At 47.0% G+C, this 27,667-nt stretch overlaps 1 protein-coding gene and 2 non-coding genes across 5 annotated transcripts in view; all 3 read left to right on the top strand.

The window, feature by feature from the left end:
- Positions 1-2,022: 2,022 nt before the first annotated feature.
- DCAF1 (DDB1 and CUL4 associated factor 1) overlaps positions 2,023-27,667 on the top strand; it is a 50,496-nt gene continuing 24,851 nt past the window's right edge. For 2 of the 3 annotated variants that reach the window (XM_040358748.1, XM_040358745.1), the window contains exons 1-12: positions 2,023-2,111; positions 15,403-15,514; positions 15,664-15,740; positions 16,005-16,078; positions 17,711-17,824; positions 19,178-19,315; positions 19,564-20,034; positions 21,056-21,157; positions 21,242-21,400; positions 23,404-23,583; positions 24,285-24,494; positions 25,320-25,489. In XM_040358748.1, coding sequence (XP_040214682.1) covers positions 15,405-15,514; positions 15,664-15,740; positions 16,005-16,078; positions 17,711-17,824; positions 19,178-19,315; positions 19,564-20,034; positions 21,056-21,157; positions 21,242-21,400; positions 23,404-23,583; positions 24,285-24,494; positions 25,320-25,489 — 1,805 coding nt within the window. In that variant the 5' untranslated portion in view covers positions 2,023-2,111; positions 15,403-15,404. Of the gene's footprint in view, positions 2,162-15,402; positions 15,515-15,663; positions 15,741-16,004; positions 16,079-17,710; positions 17,825-19,177; positions 19,316-19,563; positions 20,035-21,055; positions 21,158-21,241; positions 21,401-23,403; positions 23,584-24,284; positions 24,495-25,319; positions 25,490-27,667 lie in introns of all 3 variants that reach the window. The other variant, XM_040358747.1, reaches the window with a different exon arrangement.
- LOC120946353 lies at positions 25,062-25,217 on the top strand. Its single transcript, XR_005750687.1, has one exon. It is a non-coding gene; the product is annotated as a small nucleolar RNA SNORA62/SNORA6 family (small nucleolar RNA).
- On the top strand, positions 27,478-27,622 carry LOC120946354. The gene has a single exon (XR_005750688.1). It is a non-coding gene; the product is annotated as a small nucleolar RNA SNORA62/SNORA6 family (small nucleolar RNA).

Below are 27,667 nucleotides of genomic sequence, written 5' to 3'. Positions count from 1 at the left end.
CGATCGTGTGTTCCCTGATATAGGGAAACACGATCAGTGATGTCACACGTCCAGCCCCGCCCCCCTACAGTTAGAAACACAAATGAGGTCACACTTAACCCCTTCAGCGCCCCCTTGTGGTTAACTCCCAAAGTGCAATTGTCATTTTCACAGTAATCAGTGCATTTTTATAGCATTTTTTGCTGTGAAAATGACAATGGGCCCAAAAATGTGTCAATTGTCCGAAGTGTCCGCTATAATGTCGCAGTCACGGAAAAAAAAATTTGCTGATCGCCGCCATTAGTAGTAAAAAAATAAAAAATATTAATGAAAATGCAATAAAACTATCCCCTATTTTGTAAACGCTATAAATTTTGCGCAAACCAACCGATAAATGCTTATTGCGTAGAAGAATACGTATCGGCCTAAACTTTTTTTTTTTATATCTTTTTTTTGTGGATATTTATTATAGCAAAAAATATTGTTTTTTTTTCAAAATTGTCCCTCTATTTTTGTTTATAGCGCAAAAAATAAAAACCGCAGAGGTGATCAAATACCACCCAATTTGTGGGGAAAAAAAGAACGTAAATTTTGTTTGGGAGCCACGACCGCACGACCGCGCAATTGTCAGTTAAAGCGACGCGGTGCCGAATCGCAAAAAGGGGCCCGGTCCTTAACCTGCATAATGGTCCGCGTCTTAAGTGGTTAAAGGGGTTGTAAAGGTAAAAAAATATTTTCCCTAAATATCTTCCTTTCCCTCAGTGCAGTCCTCCTTCACCTCATCCTTCCATTTTGCTTTTAAGTGTCCTTATTTCTTCTGTGAAATCCTCACTTCCTGTTCTTCTGTCTGTAACTCCACACAGTAATGCAAGGCTTTCACCCTGGTGTGGAGAAAGCCTCTTGAGGGGGCGAGCAGGAGAGTCAGGACACTCACTCACACACAACTTCTTTCTCTATCTGCAAAGTAGAGAGCGTCCTGACACTCCTGCTCGCCCCCTCAAGAGGCCTTCTCCACACCAGGGAGAAAGTATCACATTAAGGTGTGGAGTTACAGACAGAAGAACAGGAAGTGAGGATTTCTCAGAAGAAATAAGAACATTTAAAAGCAAAATGGAAGGATGAGGTAAGTGAAGGAGGACTGCACTAAGGTAAAGGAAGATATTTAGGAGAAAAAAATCCTTTACAACCCATTTTATGAGGGCATGTTTAGGGGTGGGGCTGGGGGTCATTATTGCATTCACTGACACCAATACTGGGGGTTATTATTGCATTCACTGACACCAATGCTGGGGGTTATTATTGCCTCCATTGACACCAATGCTGGGGGTTATTATTGCATTCACTGACACCAATGCTGGGGTTTATTATTGCGCCCACTGACACCAATGCTGGGGGTTATAATTGCATTCACTGACACCAATGCTGGGGGTTATTATTACACTCACTGACACCAATGCTGGGGTTTATTATTGCGCCCACTGACACCAATGCTGGGGGTTATAATTGCTCCCACTGACATCAATGCTGGGGGTTATTATTACTCACTGACACCAATGATGGGGGTTATTATTGCATTCATTGACACCAATGCTGGGGGTTATTATTGCCTCCACTGACACCGAGATTTGGGGGGGGGCAGCACAGAGACCTGAGGGGGGTGAGAGGGCAGCTTTGAGACTGGGGGCGGTGCTAAGCTTGGAAGGCGGGGTCAGAGGAGGCAGCGCTGTCCCTCATTGGCTGTACGGTCTCGCACAACGCTGTCAGTGACATAAGCGGTGAGACAGGATCACGTGATCTGACTGGTTCTCCCCCCCCCCACCCCCCTCTTGCTCCTGTCATTACAACCCACCAATCACTAACAAGTTCTCTTTACGTACCCGCCCCCCGCAACATAGCCACCGCCCAGCACAGCGCTCACCCGCCAATCACAGTGAGCCTTTCCCCACCACGCTCCTCGCAAGATGGCCGCCGCGCGGCCTGGGCTACTACATTTCCCAGCATGCTTCGCGGCGCCGGAGGGGGCGGGCCTAGTTGTGTGGAGGGAAAGGGAAGGCGCGCGGGCAGTGACGTGTAAAGCGAGCGACGGAGAGCCTGAGAGAGCGTGAGAGACACAGAGAGAACCGCGGCCCGGGGTGAGAGACACCGAACCGGACTGAGGGGGAGGGACCGGGAGAGGCCTGAGGTGACAGCCGGCGTGAGGAGGAGGGACATGGAGGATACAGACAATAGGAGGACATGAGGGGGGGAACAATACAGGGGAGAGAAGAACATCATGTGAGGAGAGGACATGGGGGGGGGGGCATGATATATATACTGAGGGCCCATGATATATTACAGTATATATACTGAGGGGACAGACTGACTTCATATTATACGAGGGGGGGGGGGCAATCATGAGACCCATAGAGGGGTAAAGAGGGCCTGGGGGGGGGGCGTGTGTCAGGCGGTCACCATAGGGGGGCACTGGGGGGGGGGGGGGATAAAAAGATAGGACATGAGGAGGGGGGGAGAAAACACCATATACAGAGAGGATATTATATTATATGGGGGGGGGGGGGAGAAGAGACCACCATATACAGAGATGACATTATATGGGGGGGGGGAGAGACCACCATATACAGAGATGACATTATATGGGGGGGGGAAGAGACCACCATATACAGAGATGACAAGGGGGGGGAGAAGAGATCACCATATACAGAGATGACATTATATGGGGGGGGGAAGAGACCACCATATACAGAGAGGACATTATATGGGGGGGGGGAGAGCACCATATACAGAGAGGACATTATATATGGGGGGAGAAGAGACCACCATATACAGAGATGACATTATATGGGGGGGGGGAGAGACCACCATATACAGAGATGACAAGGGGGGGGAGAAGAGATCACCATATACAGAGATGACATATGGGGGGGAGAAGAGATCACCATATACAGAGATGACATTATATGGGGGGGGGAAGAGACCACCATATACAGAGAGGACATTATATGGGGGGGGGGGAGAGCACCATATACAGAGATGACATTATATATGGGGGGAGAAGAGACCACCATATACAGAGATGACATTATATGGGGGGGGGGGGAGAGACCACCATATACAGAGATGACAAGGGGGGGGGGAAGAGATCACCATATACAGAGATGACATATGGGGGGGAGAAGAGATCACCATATACAGAGATGACATTATATGGGGGGGGGAAGAGACCACCATATACAGAGAGGACATTATATGGGGGGGGGGAGAGCACCATATACAGAGAGGACATTATATGGGGGGGGGGGAGAGCACCATATACAGAGAGGACATTATATGGGGGGGGGAGAGCACCATATACAGAGAGGACATTATATGGGGGGGGGGGGGAGAGCACCATATACAGAGAGGACATTATATGGGGGGGGGGGGAGAGCACCATATACAGAGAGGACATTATATGGGGGGGGGGAGACCACCATATACAGAGAGGACATTATATGGGGGGGGAGACCACCATATACAGAGAGGACATTATATGGGGGGGGAGACCACCATATACAGAGAGGACATTATATGGGGGAAGAGACCACCATATACAGAGATGACATTATATTGGGGGGGGGGGGGAGACCACCATATACAGAGATGACATTATATATGGGGGGGGAGACCACCATATACAGAGATGACATTATATGGGGGGGGGGGGGGGAAGAGACCACCATATACAGAGATGACATTACATGGGGGGGGGGAGAGACCACCATATACAGAGATGACATTATATATGGGGGGGGAAGAGACCACCATATACAGAGATGACATTATATGGGGGGGGGGGGAAGAGACCACCATATACAGAGATGGCATTATATATGGGGGGGGAAGAGACCACCATATACAGAGATGACATTATATGGGGGGGGGGGAAGAGACCACCATATACAGAGATGGCATTATATATGGGGGGGGGAGAGAGACCACCATATACAGAGATGACATTATATTGGGGGGGAGAGACCACCATATACAGAGATGACATTATATGGGGGGGGGGGGGACCACCATATACAGAGATGGCATTATATATGGGGGGGGGGAGAGAGACCACCATATACAGAGATGACATTATATGGGGGGGGGGAAGAGACCACCATATACAGAGATGACATTATATGGGGGGGGGGAAGAGACCACCATATACAGAGATGACATTATATGGGGGGGGGGGAAGAGACCACCATATACAGAGATGACATTATATGGGGGGGAAGAGACCACCATATACAGAGATGACATTATATGGGGGGGGGGGGGGGAGAAGAGACCACCATATACAGAGATGACATTATATGGGGGGGGGGAAGAGACCACCATATACAGAGATGACATTATATATGGGGGGGGAAGAGACCACCATATACAGAGATGACATGAGGAGGGGGGGGGGGGGACCACCATATACAGAGATGACATTATATGGGGGGGGAGAGACCACCATATACAGAGATGACATATGGGGGGGGGGGAGAGACCACCATATACAGAGATGACATATGGGGGGGGGGAGAGACCACCATATACAGAGATGACATTATATATGGGGGGGGGGAGAGACCACCATATACAGAGATGACATTATATGGGGGGGGAGAAGAGACCACCATATACAGAGATGACATTATATGGGGGGGGGGGAAGAGACCACCATATACAGAGATGACATTATATGGGGGGGGGGAAGAGACCACCATATACAGAGATGACATTATATGGGGGGGGAAGAGACCACCATATACAGAGAGGATATTATATGGGGGGGGGGGGGGAGAGAGACCACCATATACAGAGAGGATATTATATGGGGGGGGGGGGAAGAGACCACCATATACAGAGATGGCATTATATATGGGGGGGGGGGAGAGACCACCATATACAGAGATGACATTATATGGGGGGGGGGGAAGAGACCACCATATACAGAGATGACATTATATGGGGGGGGGAAGAGACCACCATATACAGAAATTACATATATGGGGGGGGGGGGGGAAGAGACCACCATATACAGAGATGACATTATATGGGGGGGGAAGAGACCACCATATACAGAGAGGATATTATATGGGGGGGGGGAGAGAGACCACCATATACAGAGAGGATATTATATGGGGGGGGGGGAAGAGACCACCATATACAGAGATGACATTATATGGGGGGGGGGAAGAGACCACCATATACAGAGATGACATTATATGGGGGGGGGGGGAAGAGACCACCATATACAGAGATGACATTATATGGGGGGGGGGGGGAAGAGACCACCATATACAGAGATGACATTATATGGGGGGGAAGAGACCACCATATACAGAGATGACATTATATGGGGGGGGGGGGGAGAAGAGACCACCATATACAGAGATGACATTATATGGGGGGGGGGGAAGAGACCACCATATACAGAGATGACATTATATGGGGGGGGGGAAGAGACCACCATATACAGAGATGACATTATATATGGGGGGGGAAGAGACCACCATATACAGAGATGACATGAGGAGGGGGGGGGAGAGACCACCATATACAGAGATGACATTATATGGGGGGGGAGAGACCACCATATACAGAGATGACATATGGGGGGGGGGGGAGAGACCACCATATACAGAGATGACATTATATATGGGGGGGGGGGGGAGAGACCACCATATACAGAGATGACATTATATATGGGGGGGGGGAGAGACCACCATATACAGAGATGACATTATATATGGGGGGGGGGGGGAGAGACCACCATATACAGAGATGACATTATATATGGGGGGGGGAGAGACCACCATATACAGAGATGACATTATATGGGGGGGGGGGGAGAAGAGACCACCATATACAGAGATGACATTATATGGGGGGGGGGAAGAGACCACCATATACAGAGATGACATTATATGGGGGGGGAAGAGACCACCATATACAGAGAGGATATTATATGGGGGGGGGAGAGAGACCACCATATACAGAGAGGATATTATATGGGGGGGGGGGAAGAGACCACCATATACAGAGATGACATTATATGGGGGGGGGGGGAGAGAGACCACCATATACAGAGATGACATTATATGGGGGGGGGGGAGACCACCATGTACAGAGATGACATTATATATGGGGGGGGGGGGAGAGACCACCATATACAGAGATGACATTATATATGGGGGGGGAAGAGACCACCATATACAGAGATGACGTTATATTGGGGGGGGGGGAGACCACCATATACAGAGATGAAAGGATGGGGGGGGGAGAAGAGACACCATATACAGAGATGAAAGGATGGGGGGGGGGGAGAAGAGACCACTATATACAGAGATGAAAGGATGGGGGGGGGGAGAGAAGAGACCACCATATACAGAGGACATGGGGGGGGGGAGAAGAGACCACCATATACAGAGAGGACATTATATTGGGGGGGAGAGACCACCATATGCAGAGATGAAAGGATGGGGGGGGGAGAGAAGAGACCACCATATACAGAGAGGGGATGGGGGGGGGGGAGAGAGAAGAGACCACCATATACAGAGAGGACATGGGGGGGGGGGGGGAGAAGAGACCACCATATACAGAGGACATGGGGGGGGGGGAGAAGAGACCACCATATACAGGGGGGGGGGAGAAGAGACCACCATATACAGAGAGGACAGGACACGGGAGAAGGGGGAGAGAAGAGACCACCATATACAGAGAGGACGAGAAGAGACCACTATATACAGAGGACAGGACACGGGGGAGGGGAGACCACCATATACAGGGAGGACAGGACACACTGGGAGGGGGGAGAAGAGACCACCATATACAGGGAGGACAGGACACGGGGTGGGGGGGGGTAGCAGAGACCACCATATACAAAGAGGAGGGGGGAGAAGAGACCACCATATACAGAGAGGACATGACGGGGTGGGGGGGTGGGGAAGAGAAGACCACCAGAGGCCATTAGGATTTGGGGTGATTTGATTGTTGCACATGTAGAATGACAGTCGGAGATCATGATGTCATTGGCCCAACTCAGCAAATCGATAGGAGCTTATTATTCAGTGATAGAATACAAAGCTGCCTATGAATGGCCTCTTAATTGGTTGAGTCAGAGAACGTGACCTCATTGGCCCACCTTTCCAGCTCGGCCAATCAGAGGAAGCTTTGTATTCATTGGTAGAATTCAAAGCCGCCTAGGAACGGTTGAGTTGGAGATCATGACATCCATGGCCCTCCTCTCCAATCCGGCCAATCAGAGGGAGCTGTGTCTTCTTTGATAGAATACAAAGCTGTTTTATTCCAGCCGTGAGACGGAACGTTCTCCTCTCCTAGCTGTTCTCTGTGTGGAGGTTACATACAGATTATACAGCGGGCTCACATGATGGACAGTGACAGAGGCCGGGACAAACTGACCCTGCCGGGCTCCCCCCCCTAACCCTTGTCACTGGCCTTTCTGCTGGACACCTTGGCCTGTGCGTCCAGCAAAAAAACAACCTTTATTCTGAGAATACCTGTAATGATTGTGTTTGGTGTCGGCACAGTGTGTGTAACTATTATCTTGTTTTTGATTCTGACTCGTGTTACTATTATCTTGTTTTTGATTCTGACTCGTGTTACTATTATCTTGTTTTTGATTCTGACTCAGATTTGTGATGCAAACGGTAATCGTTGCATATCATTATTCCTGCTATTAATGAAGGTGCATTTGGGAGTAGGTTGTTGGTGATACTAAACACACACGCTGTGTAACCGACATTGTCGCTTCTATTTCTGTGCCCTGTAATTATTTTAATAAAAATAATATACAAGTACATTTTTTCCTAATGGCTATCCAGCTGTCACATGACCCAGCTCTCTCCCAGCCTGTCTGCAGGGAAACATAAGTAGGAGGAGCTTCTAGTCCTCTGCTGCTGGTCACAACATTGGTAGGAGGAGCTTCTAGTCCTCTGCTGGTTTGTGGGCATGGGGGAGGGGAGTGAGTGGGCATGGAGAAGTAGGGGGGGGAAGGGGATTGAGTTGGCATGGGGGAGTGAGCGGGCATGGAGGGGGGGGGGAGTGAGTGGGCATGGAGAAGTAGGGGGGGGGGGGATTTAGTTGGCATGGAGTGGTGGGGGGGAGTGAGCGGGCATGGAGGAGTGGGGAGTGAGTGGGCATGGAGGAGTAGGGGGGGAGGGGGATTGAGTTGGCATGGAGTGGTGGGGGGGAGTGGGCGGGCATGGAGGGGGGGGGGTGAGTGGGCATGGAGGAGTAGGTGGGGGGGAGGGAGGGAGCGGGCATGGAGGAGTAGGTGGGGGGAGGGAGGGAGCGGGCATGGAGGAGTAGGTGGGGGGGAGGGAGCGGGCATGGAGGAGTAGGTGGGGGGGGGGAGTGAGCGGGCATGGAGGGGGGAGTGAATGGGCATGGAGGAGTAGGTGGGGGGGGGGGAGTGAGCGGGCATGGAGGAGTAGGGGGGAGTGGGCATGGAGGAAGGGGGGGGGGGTGTGGCGTGCTGTTATTTACCACTGTCTATACACCCACATGTGTGACTCTTTAGTCACACGGGCCGCTCAGATGTGATAGGGAGGAAATGCTCAGCATAAAAACTCCCTGAAAACTGAGCATGTGCAGAGCTGCCAACACTGCTCTGTAAAATCCCTTATCTGAAATGGGGACATGGACAGGAGGGGGGATAGACAGCAGTGGGATCAACCACAATACAGAAAACGAATCTCGGTGCGGGTTCCTGCATTGCATAGGACTCTCAGGCAGTTCACACTGCCCTACGCGAAATACTGTGGGTGTCAATAGAACATTAAGGCCCCCCCCCCCCAGATCGGTTTGCGTAGCACAGTGGGAACTGTCGATCGGTTGCAGGAATCGGATCACGTGGGTGTGTGAACACCCAATGCGGACCAGAAAAAAAAAAAGGTCCTGCGCCATTTTGATGCGATGCAAATTCAGCCATACAAGCTGTACGGTTGAATTCGGATCGCACAGAGATCGCATGTGATCTGCACGGCGGTGCGGTGTGACTCGCGTGCAATGTCTTGCAGCGCACAAGTGTGATCCCGGCCTCATAGGCTGCATTCACACCTAGGCGTAGGCAATAGCGGCGTTTTTATCGGCGTTTTTTTTCGGCGTTTTGTCGCGCGTATTCATGCTAATATGCGCGTTTACATACAGCGTTGTCCGACGTTTTTGTACTTAGACGTTTTTTTTTTTAGCCAATAGGAAAAACTATCATCTTTTCATCACTTGTTGCTATGTTGGTAGATTTTTTTAATCTTCTGCATGGGCGACAAGTTCTATTGACAAAACGCCCGTAGCAAACGCTTGTTGTCGCGCAATACGCGCGTATCTGGCGTTTTACATTGATTTCAATGGAAAACCAAAAACGCTCAAATACGCGCATATCGCGCGTATTGCGCGACAAAAAAGGGTCCGGAACTTCTTTTGACTACAGGCGATGCGCGTCAGGCGCATCAGCGTGCAGATGTGAACCATGCCCATAGCCTTACATGTATTTTGGTCCCTCTGGCGTTTGTGCGCGTCGCGCTACAGGCGACAAAACGCCAAGGTGTGAATGGGCTCATAGTGATGAGTGAGTAGCTTTTATATCAACTGGAAACCAGGAATTCTGCATTTCATTATTTCTGCGGGCACAGCGCTCTCTCTGTGCTGATTGGTTAATGTTATATATTGAATATTATGAAGGCGGTCTTTCTCTGTGCTGATTGGTTTGCTCTGTTTGAACCAAGTTTTTATATATTGAACAAATACTATGCAGGCCGTGTGTCTCTGGGTTGTTGTACGGATATTGTGGTTTTGAATCTGTTGTAGAAAATTATTTATTGAACGGACTTTTTCACCAAAAAAAATAAATGAAGAAAACTATACAGTATAGAAACTGTGTATATGTGTGTGTGTGTGTGTGTGTGTGTGTGTGTGTGTGTGTGTGTGTATATATAATCGAAAAACATTTTGGGGAAAAAAATTGTGTTACATGAAATTAAATATTTTTTTTGTAAAAATATATATAATTTATTAAAAAAAATATTTAATTTCATGTAACACAATTTTTTTCCCCCAAAATGTTTTTAGTGTGTGTATGTGTGTGTGTGTGTGTATATATATATATATATATATATATATATATATATATATATATATATATATATATATATATATATATACACACTAAAAACATTTTGGGGGAAAAAAATTGTGTTACATGAAATTAATTTTTTTTGTAAAAATATATATAATTTATTAAAAAAAATATTTAATTTCATGTAACACAATTTTTTTCCCCCAAAATGTTTTTAGTAATTTTTATATATATATATATATATATATATATATATATATATATATATATATATATATATATATATATATATATATATATATATATATATATATATATATATATATAAACATTTTGGGGGAAAAAAATTGTGTTACATGAAATTAAATATTTTTTTGTAATAAATTATATATATTATAAAAAAAAAAAATTAAATTTCATGTAACACAATATTTTTTTTTTTCCAAAATGTTTTTTTTTTTTTTTCTTACTATTTTTTTTTTTTTTTTTTTTTTTACAAAATAAAACATTAACATCTAGTGTCTGAAACAGTAATAATACAAGACCTTGAAGTAAAGTTTTTAGCCGCAGCAGAACATTTTTAAATGTTTTCCTATTTGAACTCCTAAAGAATTACTAAAAGGGAAAAATGAGTATGAAAACTTGTAAAATCTATTTTTCAGCAAATCTAAAAATAAATGTGCTTCTGCAGTAACCCCCCCCCCCCACATTCCCCCTCATGGGATATACATACATGTGCAGTGGGGAGGGGGGGGGGGGCTCTCTGCCCTGCTCTGTGCCGCCTGCTGGGACAGTTCAGTCATTATGCTGCATCTGTTGTGAGTGTCAGACGTGAATTGTATGGAACATTCTTACCTGACAGCTGAACAATAACGGCTTTCTCAGGGGGCTGAACCAGAGCTATAGACACATCATTATAATGTATGAGAGCAACTGAGGGGGTGGCCTCTACTGACCCCTCTGGAAGGAAGCCTTGAGGGGGTTACCTTTTTGCCACACAGGGTGCCAGTCTTGGCAAGGACTGCTTGTCTGTTGGGCTTTGTACAGTACACACGGGCTTCAGCTTGTATCAGAGCGGTGTGTGTGCAGAAAGGTTTTACAAAGTATTTGCACCCCCCCCCCCTCCCATAGGAGGACGTCCCGTCCCCCCGCCCCTCTCCCATAGGAGGACGTCCCCCCCGCCCCTCTCCCATAGGAGGACGTCCCCCGCCATGTATCCCGGGTCCCGCCATCCCACCTGCAGACTCTGACCTAGCATAGCGGGTGGAATAGAGGGAGATGCTGCTCTCCCCTCAGGAACACGGAAGCAACGTGTATTGTGTCACTTCCTGGTGTACCGGTCATTCCCCCCCGGCTGCTGTAACCAGGATAGAAGCTAATGGAACATAATCCGTTGATTATAGACATTGTTGATGAGAGAGATAAAAAGTATACGCCGTTTAGGAGAGATTTACTTTAGATGCAGCTGGTGACGTCGCTGGCGAATGCGCCGGCGAAGGAACAGCCGCCCGTGCCGTAAATGGCGGCTCCTGGGAGTGATGTCATTGCAGCTTCGGTCGCTTGCACAGACGGGTTCCCTGAACCCGGAAGGAACACTGGGTGAATATGGAAGGGCTTCTGGCTAAGGTAAGTTTCAAATAATGTGCTAGAATGCGATGCATACTAGCACATTATGACGTTGCCTTGCAGGTTTAACAAAAAAAGTGGTTTACTACTGCTTTTAATGTTCATAAGCAATGTTACTTTGTATCTATCCTCTGTCTGAACAATGTCACTTTGTATTTATCTTAACAATGTTACTTTGTATCTGTCGCTGGTCTGCACAATGTTTATAAACTTGACAAATGTTCCTCCCCCTTTTTTTTACTGCAGTAGCTTCTATAGTGGCTGTATTAACACTACAGCTTTCTGCTGTCATTTTGACAGCCTGGGATCACCATATAGAGTAGGGGGGGGGGGGTAATGGCAATGGGGGAGAAGATGGGATGTGACGCACACACTTTTTGTACTTTATGAAGTTGCTCGGTGGTGTGTGTGTGTGTGTGTGATGCGTCCACAAATGGTTCCGGCTTCAGGGCTTCACTCCTACGGCTTCAGGGCTTCACTCCTATCCCGCCTTCACTGCTTGGTGTATGACTGACCTAAATATCAGGCTGGTGGTTGTAGGTTTGCTTGGGGTCACAGAATCGCTCAATCCCAATTACTCTCTAAAGACTGGCCCATGACCGGCATGTATTGGTGTCCTTATCAGTATTACACAGCAGCCCCATACTCCATGTTATCTGGTGGGAAAGTGAACTAGGACATGTTGTGTTGGGGGGGGGGGGGTCATACATTGTTCACCACAGACTCCAGCAAATGCCCCAACTTTAATTCATGGGGCAGTGAGTTGTAGGAGGTTTTTTTTTTCCTCCCCTGCTACCCTTGTGTACCAGAAAGTGCACAATAAACTCCGGCACATTCCTCTGCTGGAAGTTGCAGGCCGGTAGTAGATACTGTTTTCATTGTTGGTGTATGTAAACCTTTTATCCCTTTTTGGTCTGCTAACAATACCCTTGAGAAATGGTGCTGCCCCCTCCCCTTTCATTGGTGTCGGGAGGAGGAATGGTGCTGGTGCCCCGTCGGTGTCGGCGGGAGGAGGAATGTTGCTGCCCCCCCCTCTTCGTTGGTGTCGGCGGGAGGAGGAATGGTGCTGCCCCCTTCGTTGGTGTCGGCGGGAGGATGAATAGTGCTGCCCCCCCCCCCCCCTTCGTTGGTGTCGGCGGGAGGAGGAATGGTGCTGCCGCCCCCCTTCGCTGGTGTCGGCGGGAGGAGTAATGGTCCTGGCTCCCCCTTCGTTGGTGTCGGCGGGAGGAGGAACGGTGCTGCCCCCCCCTTCGTTGATGTCGGCGGGAGGACATGTCGGCATTCCACGAGCGGACGCAATTTTGAAGCGTGACATGTTGGGTATGAATTTACTCGGCGTAACATTATCTTTCATAATATAAAAAAAAAAATGGGGATAACTTTACTGTTGTCTTATTTTTTTTTTTTTTTTTATTAAAAAAAGTGTAATTTTTTCCCAAAAAAGTGCGCTTGTAAGACCGCTGCGCAAATACGGCTCCCAATCCTCACCATTGTGGCAGCTAATCGGTGGTCACATGATCGCCGATTCTTCCATTCACTGCTACTCTTCCTTGTACAGGGAAGCTGGTCTTGTCTCCTCCCCTCTTCTAGTTTTCTGTAGTGGGTGGAGTCTGCTGTGCCCCTCCCACAGCTCTGCCCTCTGCAGACAATATATACCAGGGACAATATAGACAATATATACCAGGGATATGTAATTAGCGGACCTCCAGCTGTTGCAGAACCACAAGTCCCATGATGCATAGCAAGACTCTGACAGCCACAAGCATGACACCCGGAGGCAGAGGCATGATGGGACTTGTAGTTTTGCAACTGCTGGAGGTCCGCTAGTTGCATATCCCTGCTATATACAGTGCGCTGCTACTTTATTACAAGATAATATTTTGGTTTTCAATAGTATTTGGTGCACACAGAGTGACTTTATATCCTTTGTGGCTGTTGAGGAATGGAGTTCATTTTTTATTTTTGTGCCAAGAAGTGCGGAACGTTTGCCTAGAACAGCCTAAGATAAGAGATCTGACCTGCGTTGTTTAGGGCCTGAAAAATAATTGGTGTTGAAAGAACCTTTTCTTTGTGTAAGTATTACACAACTTCTTCCACCGCCAGCAGGTGGGAGCGTGCTTTCACTTTCACATGCTCAGTGGCTCCCTCTGTAGGACATGGCCGGTAATGTTATGTCTGTACGGTATAGTAAAGTGAGCGATGAGCTCGTGCTGCTTATCCATGCAGAAGGAATTCTGAAACGTAGAGATGGACTGTGTGCTGCGTGATTTGTGTGTTTGTGTAACGACGCAAGTGTTCCCTTTCTTAGACTGGAAGTCCATCAATATAAAAATAGTTTGTCCATAACACAGACGATGCAATCACTTTATAGTGAAATAAAAGCATGTCGGGGCATGTTCTCACCACCTGAATGCGCGCACACATATGTAGTTCTGAATAGAGGTCGACCGATATATCGTCAGGCCGATCTATCGGTCGATATTTTGTCATTTTTGGAGAAATCGGCATTGGCCGATTTTTATCCAAATTAGGGCGATATTTTACATGGCCGGTAGCGGTGCCACGGCTCCGGAGCTAGGCCGAAGCCGCGGCCTTTCCCGATGCTGTGACCGCGGTCACAGCATCAGGAAAGGCCGCGGCCTAGCTCCGGAGCCGCGGCCATCTTGATACATCCAGCGCGGCAGCCCTCCTCTGTTTACACCCACAGAGGCGGAGGGGCCTGCGCTCGTGGGACACACCGCTCTCTGGTGTCTGTACTACGGGGGGAGTGCACAGACTCCTGGAAAGTTACACCCACTACATTCCCAGGAGTCTGTGCGGTGTAGGTTTGGAAGCTTAAAGGGGTGGTTCCCCCTTTAAAACAAATTTCTAACAATACATTTGGAAGACTGCTTACACTGCGGGTAGGCTGGCTTTTTTTTTTTTTTTTCGTACATACCTCGATATCGCCGTTTCATCCCTCGACTTCCGGGTATGAGTCTTGTGGCGGTGGGCTTTCCTAGTTGATTGACGTTCCTCCGACCGTCGCATACTATGCGTCACGACTTTCCGAAAGAAGCCGAACGTCGCTGCGCAGGCGCCGTATAGAGCCCACTCTATACGGCGCCTGCGCAATGACGTTCGGCTTCTGTCGGAAAGTCGTGACGCATAGTATGCGCCGGTCGGAGGAACGTCGATCAACTAGGTCCAGCAAGACTCATACCCGGAAGCCGAGGGATGAAACGGCGATATGCGATATGATCAAGGTATGTACGAAAAAAATAAAAAAAAAGCCAGCCTACCCGCAGTGTAAGCAGTCTTCCGAATGTATTGTTAGACATTTGTTTTAGGGGGAACCACCCCTTTAAGCACCTAGGTGCAGGAAGAGGGAAGATTAACTATTCTGCCTAGCAACAACACTTTTGAAGGCATCTAAAAAAAAAAAACTACTGATGTAATGTTATATTTATGGGTGGAACTCCACTTTAAGGTGAAAAAACACACTGGGTTTACAACCCCTTTAAGAGAAATTATTCAATTTATGGCCGGCTATTGTTGGGGTCTTATTTAATGGTTATTTTGCAATAACTATTTCTAATGGGTTTACATTAAAGAATACGATTATAGAATATTCCCATGAACTTTCATGATGCAACCTCATTTTTTTTACATGTATATTGTCTTGTTTGTGTTACTAGACATGGCGTCCGCAGGGACATTTGTGGACTCCAAGTCCGAGCTGACAGCCCTGCTGGAGCAGTGGGAGAGCGGACATGGCGGAGGTCAGGATATGGTGCCAATATTAACAAGGTGAGCGGGAAAGTCAGACAGGAAAAAAAATCCTCATTTCCCAGGATGAGGGTCCATCCTTCTTCTTCTTTTTTTTTTTTTTGTGTAGAATACGTTGTAATTTTAGTATTTTTTATGTTTTTTTTTTTTTTTTTTTTTTTTTTTTTTAGAATGGCTGAGCTGATCGAGAAGGAGACGGAGGAATATCGCAAAGGTGACCCCGACCCCTTCGATGACCGACACCCGGGTCAGTAAATGTATTATTGTGTCCTATGAAGGCTGAGCGCTCTTTTTATACCCAACTTTGCAGAGTTTCTACGTAGAACCCGCTCAGCTGTTATCTGACGGGTTCAAAAAGTTGTTCTGAATTGTTTGAGAAGATAAACTTTTCCTCGAAGGATCTTCATTTTATATGGTTTTATAATTGGTTACTTAGTGTGTGCGCGTGTGGTGTGTTTTTTTTTTTTTTTTTTTTTTTTTATTAATTTATTTATTCAAATTTTTTTTGCAGGACGGGCAAACCCCGATTGCATGCTGGGACACCTTCTCCGCATTCTCTTTAAGAATGATGACTTTATGAATGCAGTAAGTTTATGGCTTTGTTAAAAAAAAAATAAAAAAATATAGAAAGTGTCTGGGCAAAATTATAAACATGTGCAGTACATCTCCAATACATATTTGGCTATCACATGGTAAAGGGCGATTGGCCCATAGCCATCACCTGGTACATGGGCCAATCGCAGCTTCACTATAGGAATCACAGTTGTTATGAATAAAATTAACTCCTAACAGCTCACTCAAAGCATTGCTGTTACATTGATCATCATTGTAACAGCAATAAAAGAATGGAGGGGGGGGATTCTGGTTACTATGGTGACACTGCTGATGAAGTGTGTTTTAAAAAAAAAAAAAAAAAAAAAGTTTAAAAAAAAACTTGATTAAAATTATTTTTTATGATTATTTGGGGTTTAGTAGTCCTGTAATATTTTTTTTTTTTTCATACTGTCACTGGTCAGTATCGCTGCCACACCAGTCATATGATGATGCTGTACTGGTGACAGTATGTAAGAAAATCAATATATATATATATATATATATATTAGTGCTGTCAGTTAAACGCGTTATTAACGGCGTTAACACAAACCCATGTTAACGCCGTCAATTTTTTTTATCGCGCAATTAACGTTCGGGGGTTATACCGGGATGATGCCTGCAGCCGCAGGCATCATCCCGGTACCGTTGTTTAGAGCGGGCGATCGGCTATCCAAACATAACAACCGATGCGACTAAAAGCCGCTCGGTTGTTATGCCTGAGGAACGGGAGGGGACATCCCCTCCCGCCGCCTTTCGCCGCTCTGACCGGGCCTCCCGTCCCACCGGGAGACCCGATCCTCCATCCGGCGCCTTCTGTGTTCAGGCGGAGACTGACACTAAGCCGTAAACGGTTTTGATTCAGTCTCCGCATTGAAACCACGGAAGCGGCGTCATGACGTCACTTCCGGGTTTCTTCTCCGGGTACACAGTATTCAGAATCGCCGTTTTCGGCGATCTGAATACTTTGAAGTGCAAAGGAGGGCTCGGAGGTCTTTTAGACCCCCGATCCCTCCATAAAGAGTACCTGTCACCACCTATTGCTGTCACAAGAGATGTTTACATTCCTTGTGACAGCAATAAAAGTGATCAAAATGTAAAAAAATAAAAAAACACAATTTAATATTATAAAAAAAAATAAAAAAATAAGAAAACAAAAAAAAATATGTTTTAAAGGGTGAACCTCCTTAATCGCGCGATTAATCGTGAGTTAACTATGACATTAATGCGATTAATCGCGATTAGAAATTTTAATCGCTTGACAGCACTAATATATATATATATATATATATATATATATATATATATATATATATATATATATATATATATATATTATTTTTTTATTTTTTTTTAAATGAAAGGGTAGCTTTTATCCTGCTTGGAATTAAGTTTCAAGTAAGAATGTTATTGTACATTTTGTCAGCTTCGCGGCCTGTGTAACCTTGGTATGTATTGTTTGGGGTGTAGAGTCAATGGGGCGCCGATTGTATTCTAGAGGACCCTCATCACTTGCATTCCTTGCGGCCTCCCCCTTTTTGAGTCTCTTATTTTTATATATATTTTTTTTCCTCTGTACCTGCTGCTTCATATTGTCTGCACCTCTCATCTTGTTTTCTATTTTAGCTGGTGAACGCCTACGTCATGACCAGTCGGGAGCCGCCTCTGAATACGGCAGCCTGTCGGCTTTTGCTCGACATCATGCCGGGTCTGGAAACAGCCGTGGTGTTCCAGGAGAAGGTGGGTCTTTTATCCTTCGTTTTTTGTTGTGAGATACAATTTCCAGTTGTGGCTCTGACCCTGCAATTCAAAAAAAAAAATTGTATACCGTGTTTTCCGGCGTATAAGACGACTTTCTAACCCCTTAAAATCTTCTTAAAAGTCGGGGGTCGTCTTATACGCCGGTAACCTAACATCCTTACCTTATCCCAAGACATGCAGAATCGCGGCCGTACGTTTTTTCAAAAGCCGCGCCTCCTACGTCTTCTGTTCCGTGATAGATGGAAACACTCCGCTTCCCAGGAGGCACTGTGTTCAGTGTCCGCCTATCACGGAGGCCCTCTCGTCCTGTGTTTAGTGTCCGCCTATCACGGAGGCCCTCTCGTCCTGTGTTTAGTGTCCGCCTATCACGGAGGCCCTCTCGTCCTGTGTTTAGTGTCCGCCTATCACGGAGGCCCTCTCGTCCTGTGTTTAGTGTCCGCCTATCACGGAGGCCCTCTCGTCCTGTGTTTAGTGTCCGCCTATCACGGAGGCCCTCTCGTCCTGTGTTTAGTGTCCGCCTATCACGGAGGCCCTCTCGTCCTGTGTTTAGTGTCCGCCTATCACGGAGGCCCTCTCGTCCTCGGACGAGAGGGCCTTCGTGATAGGCGAACACTGAACACAGTGCCTCCTGGGAAGCTGAGTGTTTCTGCCTATCACGGAATAGAAGACGTAGGAGGCGCGGCTTTTAAAAAATGTACGGCCGCGATTCTGCATGTCTTGGGATAAGGTAAGGGCACAGTCTGGCATGTGGGGCACAGTCTGGCATGTAATGGTGGCACCGTGAGGCGAGTCATGACTAGTAGGAAGGGTCTTATACGGCGAGTATATCCCAAAACCAACATTTTGGCTGGAAAATTAGGGGGTCGTCTTATACGCCGGCAAATACGGTAAGTGTTTGTGTAAATCTTTACTTTTATTTTTTTGAAACCTGAAGATGAGAGAACCGCGCAGCAATTTGTGTCAAGTGTTATCTGATTTGCGATTTTTAAAGTGATGATTAAGTATTTTATTTTTTAAATAACAAACATGTTATACTTGCCTGCTCTGTAATGGCTTTGCACAGAGCAGCCCTGATCCTCCTCTTCTGGGGTGCCCTGCCAGCGCTCCTGGCTCCTCTTGCTTTCAAGTACTCCCTCCTAGCAAGGGGAGGTAGTCCTGCGGGCTTGCTCCTGAGCTGCACTGAGCGACTATTGATGCACGCAGTGCGGCTCTGCCCCGCTCGCCCTCTGACAGCAGCAGGAGCCAATGGGCTCAGGGGTGGACTTGCTACAAGTGTGGAAAAAGAGGTAAGTCTGGAGCTGAGGTTTAATAATGTCTGCTTGTTGCCATTAGGAAGGAATCATGGAAAACCTCTTCAAGTGGGCCAGAGAAGCAGAACAGCCCCTGCGCACCTACGCCATAGGACTGCTGGGGGGAGCCATGGAGAACCAGGATATCGCTGCCAATTACCGTGATGAGAACTCGCAGTTGGTAAGTCTGAGCTCTGCTGTACAGTAGACAGCAGGAGGCTGATGCCAAGTCAAATTCGGGTATTGGTTGTATTTAAAGAAATACATTTGGGGGCTATTCACATCTCCCAATGTGTGTAATGTACAGGAAGCAGAATGATGGCTGCCTTGTAGTACGTGGGGGGGGCGGGGCATTCAGTTGAGATCTGGCATGGTAATTTACACACCAGGATTTTATTTTTTGTGAATCTCTCTGCTTTCCATTCGCAGGTTGCTCTCGTTTTGCGCCGACTACACGAGCTCCAGTCTAAAGAAACCTGCCCCAGGCCGGACGTTCGCCGCCAAAGCCCCCGTAAGCCTCTAGGGGAGCCGCTCCTTCCTCTAGACGAAGAGGCCGTGGACATGGACTACGGCGAAAACATGGTGGACGCCAGAGCTAAGGATGGGGACGCCGACCTCTCGTTCCAGACGGAGGTCTCTCCGAGACTGGGAATCCTCGTCAACTCCGACGGCACCGGACCGCCGCGGAGAACAAAAATGGATCTGGACAGCCACCGTAAGGTGAAACAGAAGCTGTGCTTCTCGGAGGCGGAGCGAGCGCCCAGCGAATTATCCAACAGCAGCTGGTCAGAGATGTCTCCCTGGGTCATAGGGACCAGTTATAGCCTGTCCCCTCTCACTCCGGGCATCGAACAAAGGCTCATCCTCCAGTACCTGACCCCGCTGGGAGAATATCAAGAGGTGAGCAGAAGGCATATGTAAGGCCACATCCTAAAAATGGGAGGGAAAGTTTTGGGTACTAAAATATGAGATGTGCACAGAGATTAAGGGTAAGTTATTACTTGAGATGGATGGAAGGTCTCATAGGGGGGGTATTTACTAAAACTGCAGAGTGCAAAATCTGGAGCAGCTTTTATTGTCAAAGCCTAATTGAACAAGGTGCAGTTAGAAGCTGATTGGCTGCCTAGCTCCGCTAATCCAGATTCTGAGTGCTCCGGTTTTATTAGAGACCATCTTAAAGGGGTTATAAAGGTACAATATTTTTTTCTTAAATAGTTTCCTTTACCTTAGCGCAGTCCTCCTTCACTTACCTCATCCTTCCATTTTGCTTTTAAATGTCCTTATTTCTTCTGAGCACACCCCCCCACGCCTGCTCACAACCACGCTGGCACAACTGCCTAAGCTACGCCGGATCACTGCGTATGCCATGAACGTAACCTTCGCCCAGCCAGACACACGTCCAACGCACAATACGCCGGCTTGTGTTCCCTGGTGCAGACCTGAGCATGTCTGTTGCTGGGTTGCACCTCCTTTATGGGGAATAACTTTACGCCGGACGTACAACTTGCGCGCATCTCGCGTAGCCTGCGCCGGGCACACACACACACACACGTTCGTGAATCGCCGTATTGCCCTCATTTGCATGTTTGAATGGCTAATCAATGGAAGCGGCACTATGCACCCAGCCTAAATGTGCGGCCACTCTACGCCGGCGTGTGCAAGATACGTCGGCGGGGTGTAGCCTGTTTTTAGGCGCATATTGGTTTGTGGGTCTGGCCCACAGATACGACGGCGCACATTTGCACTTACGTCGGCGTAACTTGTTATACGTTGGCGTAAGTGCTTTGTGAATCTGAGCCATAATCTCCCCACTACCAAGCCATCTACCCTGTAGTACTGTTTAGTTGCCGTGTGGTCGGTGGATGTTGCTGGAACAATGGTTGCTGTTTACTGATATTTGTGGTAATGTTTCCTCTTCCAGCTGCTCCCCATCTTCATGCAGCTGGGCTCCCGCGAACTCATGATGCATTACATTGACTTGAAACGCACAAACGACGTTCTCCTCACCTTCGAAGCTCTTAAGGTAAGCGATTTTTGTTAGAAGTGTCACGTTTGTATTTCAGCCCTCTGCATGTCTCACAGCCGTGTTTTTCTCTCCCGTGTGCAGCATCTAGCTTCTTTGCTGCTCCACAACAAGTTTGCCGCCGAGTTCGTCGCTCACGGAGGAGTGCAGAAATTGTTAGAAATCCCACGGCCATCGATGGCGGCCACAGGGGTGTCTATGTGTCTCTACTACCTGTCCTACAACCAGGACGCTATGGAGCGGGTGAGTGCTTGAGAGGTTTGCTGCATGGGAATCCCAGGATGAACCGCTGTTAACCCAACTTAAAGCCCTTCAGGAATTTATTTTTAATTTTTTTTCTTCAGCTTTCCATCTATTAAATCTTCTGCTCTTGTTGTTCTTTTAAAGGTGTGTTCCAGGCAACCCTGGGCAAATTTTTATTTAAAAGCCAGCTGCTACACATATTGCAGCAGCTGGCTTTTAATAAATGGAGAATTACCTGTCCTGGTGTCGTGTGCTGCCGTCGCCATTGCGGGTAAGGGAACCCGGTGACTTGTCCTTAAGGTTCTCCTAACAAGAAAGATCCTTCAAGGACTGCGCAAACTTGCCAACGGAAATCTCCGAACCTCGGCCGGCATCCAGGCTCATTTTTTAACATCCCCGTGGATTGGAGGATGTAAAAAAAAAGCCAGGAGGCGGAGCGAGCCGTCCGAGCGAAGTGAGGCCGACTGGCCACTTTCCTCAAAATCCACGTCGCCCTGGATGCCGGCCGAGGTTCGGGGATATCCGTCGGCAAGTTTGCGCCTGCGCAGTCCTTAAAGGAACTTTCCCATTAGCCTGAAACCATATCGTCAGATCACCGGCAGTAAAGTCTTTCGGCTTCACGCTGGGAACCCTACTGCACATGTGTGAGGCCTTCTCCTCCTATTAGCTCGGCGGGGAGGAGGAGGGAGCCCCGCGGTGACGTCGCGGCCGGACTCCAGGAAGTGGGAAAGGATACCTGTCTCTGACGGGTATCCTGTCCCCCCTCCCCCCCGAAAAATGCCAATTGTGGCACCGAAGAGGGGGAGGAATCCGATGAGCGGAAGTTCCACTTTAAGGGGAAACGCCGCTTTAACTTTGGATAGTAAAACATTTTCTTTCTGCCAGTAAATCCCTTTATACAGCCCACTTCCTATTTATTTTCTGGTCATTAGCCTAGGCTTATGACATCATGCAGAGCTCTCGTGAGAGTTTGCCAGGGTCTGCTGCAAGACTTGGTGGAGGGAGATTTCTGCAGACTATTTGGCAATTACCAATTCTGTATATTATGTATGTATATGGTTGGAGGAAAGCTTCAGAGTGGCAAAGATGTTTTTATTATAAATTTTGTGAGCAGACTGCAGTTCCTCCCAACTTTTTTGTGACCAGAGGTCGTTGAAGACCAGTCAGTATGTGTCAGTTAAAGTAAAACTACAGGCAAAATCTCGTTTTTGTTTTTGAATTATTAAAAAAAAAAAAAAACCTGGATAGAGTAAGGGAGAGTTATAACCCCTGTAAGATTTATTTTTGCCATCTTTCTCCCATTGGGGAGATTTCCCTTCGCTTCCTGTCCCATAGTCAAACAGAAAGTGAGAAAGGGAATCCCTTGGGAACCCCCAGATCACCAGAATCAGTCCCCCATTGGAAGATTTTCCCCTCTCTTACTTTCTTTTGGGCCAACCCGAAATATGGGATTTCCTTTCACTTTCAATGATCATGGTAAACAGGAGCAATAGAAAGGAAAATCCCCCCTAAAGGAGGCACAGACAGCAATAAAAACTGACAGGAGCTGTGCATTGTTTACATATGCAGATCTGTCCAGTGTGTCTCCTCGCCAATCAGCGGGTGCTGGTGCACATCCATTGGCCGGCACCCGCTGATCGGCTTGAGCTATGAGTATTCACAGCAGAAGTGGCGCCCCCTACCCTAAGAGCAGAATCACTTTAAAAAAGGTGAAATTGGAGAGATATATCTATCTCTCATATATATATATATAGATATATAATATCTATATATTTTTTTTTAAATATAAAGAAAAAAATGAATCTGTGCAAACTGCCCACCCTGTAGCAGTAATCTCTATGGGGGTGGTTGGCAACTGGTTATCGGGACCGACTTTTTTTTTTTTTTTTTTTTCTCCCCTATATTTTTTATTTTTTTCATTTCAGGCCATTCAATACATTTTTTTTTTTTTTTATATGTAGTTGGTTGCTGCTACAAGTTTTTGACTCTCTTCGCTTCTGTAGGTGTGTATGCATCCGCACAAAGTGCTCAGCGATGTTGTGAATTACACCCTGTGGCTCATGGAATGCTCCCACGCCTCCGGCTGCTGTCATGCCACCATGTTCTTTTCCATCTGCTTCTCCTTCCGAGCTGTACTGGAGCTGTTCGACCACCAAGATGGCCTCCGACGACTGGTGAACCTGGTAAGTGGTGTGAAGGGCTGCGTCCCTTATAGAATTTCACAACAACAAAAAATCCATATGGCCAGTTAATTGGAATAACAGTAGAGGTTAAATGTTGCTAATCTGGTCTCCTTTTATTTCTATAATTTAATAAAAATAGGAGTCCTCTCCCTCTCCCTCTCCCTCTCCCTCTCCCTCTCCCTCTCCCTCTCCCTCTCCCTCTCCCTCTCCCTCTCCCTCTCCCTCTCCCTCTCACTCTCACTCTCACTCTCCCTCCCAGTGTGCAGTTCCCCCTGCAGCCCCCCTAACCCAGCGATGTGTGTACGAGAGCTCTTGCTCTCCCGGGTCTTTGCGTCCTCTTTGGCTGAGATAGAAAAGCAGGACTCTGGTCCCCAAAGCTGCTGTCAATCACAGCCAGTGAGGAGGGGGTGGGGCTGAGATGTGCACTCTGTGTCTTATGGACACACAGAGGCAGCACGAGTGCCCCCAGAGCAAGCAGCACCCACACTGTGAGCTTCTCACCATGTGCATCAGAAGTTGCAGCAATTCAGGTAGAGCCCCCTGCCTCATTTCCGGTCTGGTTGGAACCCCAGCATCATCCAGCTGCTTCCTCCCCAGCCTGATTGTCTGTCTTTCTGTCTGTGGGCTGCCTCTTTAATTTTGCTATTTATGATCACATCAGGGAATCTGTAATTGCTACTATAACTAACTTTTATTTTCAGATCAGCACTCTAGAAATCTTAAATTTGGAAGACCAGGGAGCTCTGCTGAGCGATGATGAGATTTTCGCAAGTCGCCAAACGGGGAAGCACACGTGCATGGCTCTGCGACGATACTTTGAGGCGCATTTGGCCATCAAGGTGGAGCAGGTCAAGCAATCTCTGCAGCGGACAGAAGGAGGACTTCCAATACATCCTCCTCCTCCCTACAAGGTGGGTGCTGGAAAAGAGACTGACTGGACTTCTGTCTTTTTTAAAGGGCTTTTGTTGGAGCGATTTTTCTTGTCGGGTTTAATAAAGATTGAGACAAAGAGGATGATTTACCAAAACCGGAAAGTGCAAAATCTGGTGCAAAGCTGCATGGAAACCAATCGGCTTCCAGGATACTTGAACAAGCTGAAGTCAGAAGCTGATTGTCTGCCATGCACAGCTGCACCAGATTTTGCACTCTCCAGATTTTAGTAAATCAACCCCTAAAGGTCTCGGCAATAAAACGAGTAATATATAATTGCCTATGCTGTGGGGTTGATTTACCAAAGGCAAATAGACTGAGCACTCTGCAAGTGCAGTTGCTCCAGAGCTTCGCGAATTAGGTGAAGCTTCATTTTATAAAGCATACCCAATCGCATGCAAGGGAAAAAAAAATGTTTTTTTATTTGCACATGATTGGGTGATGGATGTCAGCAATGTTTGCCCTCATTTACTTAGCTCAATATATCTACAAAACGAAAAGTGATGGTAATAATACGAAATGTCCATTTTACTAAAAGCCATTTTTGTACAGCACGCTGTTAAAGCTCTGAGATTAGGCTGAGTTTCAGCCAATGAACTCCAGAGTGTCGGAAACGTGCAACAGTAACATGACAAGATTTTCGCTAACGCCGCCAGAGCTTTCTGCTCAATGATCGGAGTTTGATAGTGATCTGTGTCACATTCATTATGTAAATCGCTCTTTCCCTCCTTTTTTGTTGTATTTTTATCTATCTTTTGTGTATGTTGTACTTCTGCATTGTGATGATCCCTTTTGTCCTCCCCCAGGCCTGCACATACACCCGGGAGCAGATTGTCGAGATGATGGAATATCTTATAGAGTTTGGACCCTCTCAGCTGTACTGGGAGCCGGCTGAAGTGTTCCTGAAACTTTCCTGCGTCCAGCTGCTTCTGCAGCTCATCTCCATCGCCTGCAGCTGGAAGACTTATTACGCCAGGTGAGTGCAGACCACAAGATGGCTGAGAAATTTTCCAATATTCAAAAATTCCAAAATCGGAAATTCAGAAAGCCAAAAATTCTAAAAATATGAAATAATTTGGCTGTTGGTAAACGTGACGAATACGAATTTATCTGACGTTACAAATTATCCAAAATAAAGAATGCCTTATTTAAACGAATGGAACATAACAAATTGATAATAAATGACTATAATAATAATAAAAACGTTTTATTTTTAATTTGTTGCATTTGTTTAGATGCAGCATTTGTTATTTTGGATAAATTCGTATTCATTACGTTCACCAACAGCCAAATTTCAATACCTAGAATTGAATAGTTGTTTTAGTAGTCCGTCTTTTTTTTCGGATTTTCTTTCTCATTTCCGAAAAGAATAAAACAAGATTATTATTTTTTTTCCGGCTATGCACGTGTCTGGTAATGGCATACTTCCTTTTTTATTTATTTACCGTATTTATCTTGCTATAACGCGCCCCGGCATATAGCGCGCACCCCCGAACTTGAAGGAAAATTCCTGGGAAAAAAAAATACTTGCAGTTTGGATGCCCCTCGTCGGTGTCTTGCCCGTTGTCCATCGCGTCCTGCCCGTCGTTCATCGGCGGCCTCGTCCAGTCCGGGGGCCATCGTGGTGTCATCCCCGCGCTGTGTTTGAACCACTGCACCGACATATACCGAGCGCAGTATAGTCGGGCAGGCTCGGCTCCTCTCACGTAAAGGACGTACAGGACGTGACCGCGAGAGGAGCCGAGCCTGCCCAACTATACCCGAGTGTCGGCGTATATCGCGCACCCGCGATTTTGCCCTGATTTTCAGGGCAAAAAAGTGCGCGGTATACGGTACGCCGATAAATACGGTATTTTGTGACCATCACAGCGACTACCTTATCTTCCACCCGACAGGGGGTGCATGCTCCGGGGCTTTCTCTCCCTTACAGCTTGATAAAAGTATTTGTCTGCTTGGGGGCAGGGTAGGGCTGTGAGGACTAGGCTGTTTCTTTTTTCGCTGGTGGTCTCCGGGCTTCTGCCCTCCCCTGATGACATTGCATCCAGCTGGGTGCAGGCGGCTTCCATTTCTGCCTGCGGCAGTGCAGGGAAGAGGGGCGGGTACTTCCTGTTGCTTCTGCTTCCAGTCCTCGCAGTAGTAGGACTAACTAAGAGTTAAAAAAAAAAAACTTGCCTTAGCCTCCGCTGTGCACTCTGCAAGATGGAACGGGCGGGAGCAGGCGCCCTCCAGCACCACCCAGGCCCAGGTAAGGCGGTGCATGGTTCTACTCCTTATACCCCAGAGCCCAAGTTTGCATCAACCCAATACAGAATAATGTAAATACATCCTTTGCCCAGTGCCCCACCTCAGAGGCCCCATTATAGTGCTTGGATTAGTGAAGCTGAACCTGTTGTGACTCCCTGCACATAAAGTAAATGCTCCACATCTTGCATGCAGTCAGTGTATCATGACATTTCTGTTTCGACCAGAGGCGTCTGAGACAGGTTTTTGCTTCAAGGCAGGATTTTTTTTTTTATTTATTTATTACCAAGCAGCCTTTTCCTCATTGGCTGTGGTAGAATTTTTTTTACTTCTTTTCTGTTCAGTTTCTAAACCTAAACGGAACATCCACCCCCAAAGTGCCTAATGTGAGTCCAGAAATTTTGTATGAAATCCACCAGACCCTCCCATCACTTTCTGGTTTCTGTGGACATTTTAAAGTGATATTCAAGACCAGATTAAAAAATAAATAAATGTGCCACTTGCCTGCTCTGTGTAATGGTTTTGCACAGAGCAGCCCTGATCCTCCTATTCGCGGGGTCCCCAAGCTGCTGCCTTTGCCTGTCCATTTAGACACAGAGTCTTGGTTCCATCCTTCGACTCCCAACATTAATACAGGATTTGGCCAGTGAAGTTGGGGGGGGAGGGTCAAAGGATGGGGACACGGGCATTCCATAATCCCCCAAAGGCGTCAACATTTTTGGTACAGCACGCTGTTAGAGCTCTGAGGTCCAGCCAATGAACTCTAGAGTGTCGGAAGCGTGCAACAGTAACATGACAAGATTTTCGCTAACGCCGCCAGAGCTTTCTGCTCAATGATCGGAGTTTGATAGTGATCTGTGTCACATTTATTATGTGTGTGTGTATATATATATAATATAATTTTTTGAGAGAG

This window comes from Rana temporaria, chromosome 7, assembly GCF_905171775.1.
Source record: "Rana temporaria chromosome 7, aRanTem1.1, whole genome shotgun sequence".
Lineage (NCBI taxonomy): Eukaryota > Metazoa > Chordata > Amphibia > Anura > Ranidae > Rana > Rana temporaria.
Note: the sequence above shows the minus strand (reverse complement) of the source record. Positions and strands in the feature narration are given on the sequence as shown.